The sequence below is a fragment of the Gracilinanus agilis genome, chromosome 5, assembly GCF_016433145.1.
Source record: "Gracilinanus agilis isolate LMUSP501 chromosome 5, AgileGrace, whole genome shotgun sequence".
Taxonomy (NCBI): domain Eukaryota; kingdom Metazoa; phylum Chordata; class Mammalia; order Didelphimorphia; family Didelphidae; genus Gracilinanus; species Gracilinanus agilis.
The window spans coordinates 254,229,425-254,235,424 of NC_058134.1; the positions used below are offsets into that span (position 1 = coordinate 254,229,425).

Below are 6,000 nucleotides of genomic sequence, written 5' to 3' on the forward strand. Positions count from 1 at the left end.
TCTTTCATCCTCTCTCACACCTAACAAAAAAGTAAGAAATGTGATTCTCATTAGACATTTAAATCATACAAAACATTTCCATATTAGCTATGTTGTGGTGGTTGGGGGAAAGAAAGCAAGACTACTACACAACAACAGAGGAAGGACAACAAAATTGCTACGGACGCTGTTCCAAAAGACAATACACTATTTCAAGGACACTGGACAAAAGTTACTACAATCAACAATGGACTACAACTAGAGAATTTTTTTTCCACAGACATTGAGGACTGCTGTCAAGAACTTTTTGTAGTAATCTGTGAACAGTCAGTTTCATCTACTACCAGAACCAGGTAGGTCCTAACAGCTTTAGTGGAATCTATACCTCCTAGCCAACACCAAATGACAATCAACTGGCCATAATTGATATCAAGATCAAATATAATCATAACAATTAGTAACAGTACTTGCTATAAGGAGCTAGCTTTCTATTGTGGGAGATATTATGGAAAGAAATAGGCATGTGCAAGATATATAGTCAATAGGAGATTACCCTAAAGAGAAAATTTCTAGTAGTTAGAGGATCCATGAAAGGATGTAGTGATTTGGGTGAGTCTTGAAGGAAGTCAGGATTTTTAAAAAGCAGAAAGTGAGGTCTAATTACTCAAATTTATGAGGAGCTAAATCAATTGTATAAAAAAAAAAAAAACAGGGGGCAGCTGGGTAGCTCAGTGGAGTGAGAGTCGGGCCTAGAGACAGGAGGTCCTAGGTTCAAACCTGGCCTCAGCCACTTCCCAGCTGTGTGACCCTGGGCAAGTCACTTGACCCCCATTGCCCACCCTTACCACTCTTCCACCTATGAGACAATACACCGAAATTAAGGGTTTAAAAACAAACAACAAAAAAAAAAACAATCCATTCCCCAACTGATGAATTGGCAAGGGACACGAATAGGCAATTTTGAGATAAAGAAATCAAAATTATCAATAAGCACATGAGAAAGTGTTCTAAATCTCTTATAATTAGAGAAATGCAAATCAAAACAACTCTGAGGTACTACCTCATGCCTAGCAGATTGGCTAACATGACAACAAAGGAAAGTAATAAATATTGAAGGGGTTTTGGTAAAATAGGGACATTAATGCATTGCTGGTGGAGTTTTGAATTGATCTAACCATTTTGGATGGCAATTTGGAACTATGCCTGAAAGGCTTTAAAAGACTGCCTGCCCTCTGACCCAGACATACCACTGTTGGGTTTATGCCCAAAAAAAATCATAAGGAAAAAGTCACACTCTTTGGGGTGGCAAAAAATTGGAAAATGAGGGGATGCCCTCAGATTGAGGAATGGTTCAACAAATTTTGTTATGTGCTGGTGATAGAATACAATTGTGCTCAAAGGAATAATGAACTGGAAGAATTCCATGTGAACTGGAACTACCTCCAGGAAATGGTGCAGAATGAAAGGAGCAGAACCAGGAGAACATTATACAGACTGATACATTGTGGCACAGTCGAATGTAATAGACTTCTCTACTAGTATCAGAAAGAACGCTATTCACATTCAGAGAAAGAACTGTGGGAGCAGAAACACAGAAGAAAAACAAGTGCTTGATCACATGGTTCAATGGGGACATGATTGGAGATATAGACTCTAAATGATCACCCAAGTGAAAATATCAATAATATGGAAATAGGTCTTAATCAATAACACATGTAAAACCCAGTGGAATTGTGCTTTGGCTATGCATGGGGGGGGGGGGGTAGGAAGAGGGGAGGGAAAGAACATGAATAATGTGACCATGGAAAAATTTTCTTAATTAATCAATAAAAAAATATTCAAAAAACAGTGAGGAGAGAATATACAAGGTATGGAGGAAAGCCAGTGCAAAAACAAGGAGAGAGGAGATGTGAGATTTGTGATGTGTTCATCATTTTCAGTGACAAACTCTCTGATCTGCCCTAAGGATGAATCACCACTCTACAAAAGGCCAACATGGCAGAATGGTCTTTATGCTGAGAAAGGCAAAGCAACAACAAGGTCTTCTCCTTGTTTTGGCCAAGAGAAGACTTATTCTAAACATAATGAGGCAACGAGGATAATGATAAGCACCTAATTTGAAGGCTGGTCACACAGTAGGCCAATAAATATTGGTTGATTTGAGCAAAGGATTGAGCAGCTAGGAAAAGAGAAGGGCCAAACAAAAATAATGGACCTTAGGAGAAAGATCTATTTCAAGTCATTCATCTTCACTCTTGACTCTGATGTATTAGGTGAAAAAATTTATAAATTTTTCCAATACAATAGTTCTTGAAGACTCCTGCCTTCTTGTTTCCTATTTCTTCCAATGGGCACCATAATCAAATCAACTTTGTCATTGTTACTTGAGAGAACCTGTCAATCAATCCCCCCATGCTTCTAACTGGCAAAATAAATTTCGGTTGCAAATTCATAGCTACTGGGGTCAAAAGTAGAAGTTACATGTAATTCAAAAAATGCAGGTAATACTTTATAACAATAACTGACATATACAAATGTATGATAAGCTACAATTTTATAAAGAATTGTCAACATTTTCATACTTGTCAGTTTTCTCTTTTAGGCAAAATGCCTTTTGATGACAAAAAAATTAACAGATGCACAGCTAGAGTAAACTACTTCCATATAATATAAAAAGGGGGTGGATTTTTCCTATTGAAAATTGTTTTTAAGAATCCTCTGTGATTTCCTAAGCCAACACACCTCTCTCTCACAATCATTCTCCTGAATGTTGTTTCTCCTTATTAAGAGGTAAGTTTCTTGAGGGTCCCCTTGTATTTGTATCCTAGGCAATTACCACAGTGCTTGGCACATAGTCAGTGCCTAATAGGTATTTTCATTGATTATGTGCTCACTGTGCTAAGCACTGTGGGGAAGCCAAAAGAAAATATTAATAACTTTTAGTCCCTTACCTCAAAGAACTTATCATACAGTTGAGCATGGTATTATGGAAAGAGACTTTGACTTTGAGCCATGCTAACCAGGATTCAAATCCACGTACAATATTTATTAATTGTGTAACCACAGGCAATTCACTTCATAGCTTTCATTCTTAGTTTCTTTATTTATAAAATGGGAATAATACCCCCAGTTTCTACTTTAGAGGGTTTCTGTGGAGCTCAAGCTATATAATGTTTGTAATATGTTTAGCAAACTTCAAAGAAATATAGGATCATAGATTTAGAGCTGAAAAAATGAAGGAAAAATAATTCTTTAAGCTTCTTGCTATATTTTCAGCTACCACACTTATCACTGGGAAGATAAATAGAAGTAAGCAAGACAATTCCTGCCCTCAAAAATCTTACATTCTAATAGGTGAAGACAACAAATAAAGGTGGAGGAGATTGGCAGGGGCAGAGAGATGGAAACAAAGAGACCTTTGAAGCCATTTATTGAATGCCCTCATTTTACAGATGAAGAGCAGGAACCCAAAGAAATGAAATAACTTGGCCAAGGTCACCCAAGGAGAAAATAGTAGAGCTTGGATTCAAAACCATGTTTCTTAACTCCAAATTTGGCATTTCTCCTTTGTTTTATGCTAACTCCCTTTACAGGGGTCAATTATTATTATAAATAATGGTTTGCTGAAATGAATGAAAAAGAGGAAAAATATATTGTGTAGTTCTAAATAGTATGGTGCAAATTGTAAGTACCATAGGAATACCAAAAAGAGAAAGAAATCAATGGTGAAGGCTCCATTGAACATAAACATAGCCCTGAAAAACAGATTAGGATAAAGAAAATTCTGAGAAACCGTAATAGTTTTTGCTCCTAGTGGATACCAGTGGGAGGGGAGACTGGGAGAGTGAGTCAAAAAGGATGCTACATATGACTAAGAATTACCACAAAGTGGAAGTTGATGCTAGTTGAGATCAGATACTTTTCCAAATGAATGAAATTCATCCAGTTGTGGATGAGGTAGATGTGAGTTGTAAAAGTTTATTTCTGTTTGTCAGTCAACATGGGGGCAGCAGAAATCTTAAATATAAATATGTGAATATTTATTAAATATTAAAATTAGAATAAGAATCGAAGTATTACAATGTTTGACTTTGCTCCTCTGCCTCCATCTCAAATTTGCTTTCATTTTAAAGCACATATGCACCTCCAGGAGAGAAAGTCTAGTAAATAGATATCACACCAATTATTATGTGTCTTTCAATTTTCAACTAAAGAAGTTTCTTTGCTGTAACATCCAAAATATCCATGTGCCTGAACTCAGTGAGAAGTTTGCAAAATGTGAAGCTTCTATTAAATACTCTTGATGAAAGACCCTTCAATAAATATCATTCTAAGAGACATAAGTCATAACCAAAGACCAAGAAGATCATCTGAGATCACCACTGCCTTATTTCTTTGAGATCAAATACACTATATAACACAATATCATGTTAATTTGATGGTGGCACCTACCATCAGGACAATAACATCCATCAAGACAATGAAGATTGCTCCCAAGACACTCTTTTTCAAAAGTGCAGGTAGGTGGACAGCAGCTGATACAATCCCGATGCACAAGACTATCATCACATTTATCAACTGAAATATTTAAGCAGAGGAGGTGTCATTTAAATACATTCCGGACTTTTTCAGAGGAACATCATAATCAACTATAATTTTAAAATTAAAACCTTTACATTTTAATTTAAAATTTAAATTTCAAATTTCCTATAAGCAGATAAAATCTTTTATCTATCCATAGTATCCATAGTTTAGAAAGCACAGTCAGTAGATTCAATTTTGAGCCTTCACAGCAATAATTGTTGTGCCTACAACAGTCCTGTAACTAACACTTGTACCCAGTGCAAATAGCACAAATGTCTTCTTTTGCCACTGAAGATATTATGAAAGGGAGAAAAAAATGGCACAGCATCAAATGGGAAATGACAGATTTTCACTAAAGTTGTAACCATAGGTTGGGGGTGGAATGAGAGCATTACAAAAGTAGGCACCATTTGGTTGCTTCTTATTTTAGATAAACTAGCCTTCTGGACTATTTTCTAGTTCTTTCTAGGATGCTTAATGTAAGGGCCCTAGGACAAAGTATCATTGCCCTCACTTTAGTGAACATTCTGCCTTGAATAAACCTAAACACCAACAAATTTATTAAACTTGGAAAAAAAAGAAAGCATACCACATGCTGGAAAGTCATCTCTCCATTCCTGAATGGGGTAACCAACATGGGAACAAGCTCGGGCATACTCTGTAGCAGCTCGGCAATAGGTGTGATCATCATTAGTACTGAAAAAAAAAAAAAAAGCCAGGATCAATCATGCACAAAGAATAGGCAATTATCAAGTTTTTGACCTTTCTAGAACATCAAGTTTCTCCTTCTATTCCTTGCCAGTCATTTTGTGGGAATTTCAGTATTCACCAATGATAGGATGTGTTCATCTCTTCTAATATCAAATGTATCTTTTAGCGCAAAAGACACACAAATATAAAATATTTGAATTGGTGAATCCTAATAACAATTTTTCTATAGGGTTTTTCTATAATATAGTATATGGGATCTTAACTTAATGCTTTGGTAACTATTTTTGTCAATTGTAATCTATCGCCAAGAATGTTGCAAATAAGAACAGCCAGGAATATTAATATAAAAATGTTAAGTGGGGGGAACTCCATGTAACTGTTTGGGCTAATACAATGGATAACTGCTGGAGAGTGATGTAAAAAAACTCTAATAAATATTGGAAAAGGATTAAGGAAAGGTAAGGAAAGGTAATGAAGATTGAGGATTAAGATTCCTAAATCTAACAGGGGGCTAAGCTTTTACCCTCTTCCCTCTAGTTCGCGAGAACTTGCTTCTCACTCAGGTTTCCCTGAACCTAACTTAAAACTCCTTATCACTGAACTAAATCCACAGAATCTATGCTAAATAACCTATTCTAAAAATTATCCATATTCCATATGGATAATTTTTGGAAATATATATAATATATATGTATATATATATATATGTGTGTGTGTATATATATA

General features: G+C 35.7%; 1 protein-coding gene across 1 annotated transcript in view; it reads right to left on the minus strand.

The window, feature by feature from the left end:
- The window catches only part of OTOGL (otogelin like), a 220,029-nt gene that overhangs the window by 170,391 nt on the left and 43,638 nt on the right, over window positions 1-6,000 (minus strand). Inside the window, exons 11-12 of the mRNA XM_044679180.1 lie at window positions 5,153-5,259; window positions 4,432-4,557 (exon numbers count right to left, since the gene is read on the minus strand). Of these exons, the coding sequence (XP_044535115.1) occupies window positions 4,432-4,557; window positions 5,153-5,259 (233 nt within the window). The remainder of the gene's footprint in view (window positions 1-4,431; window positions 4,558-5,152; window positions 5,260-6,000) is intronic.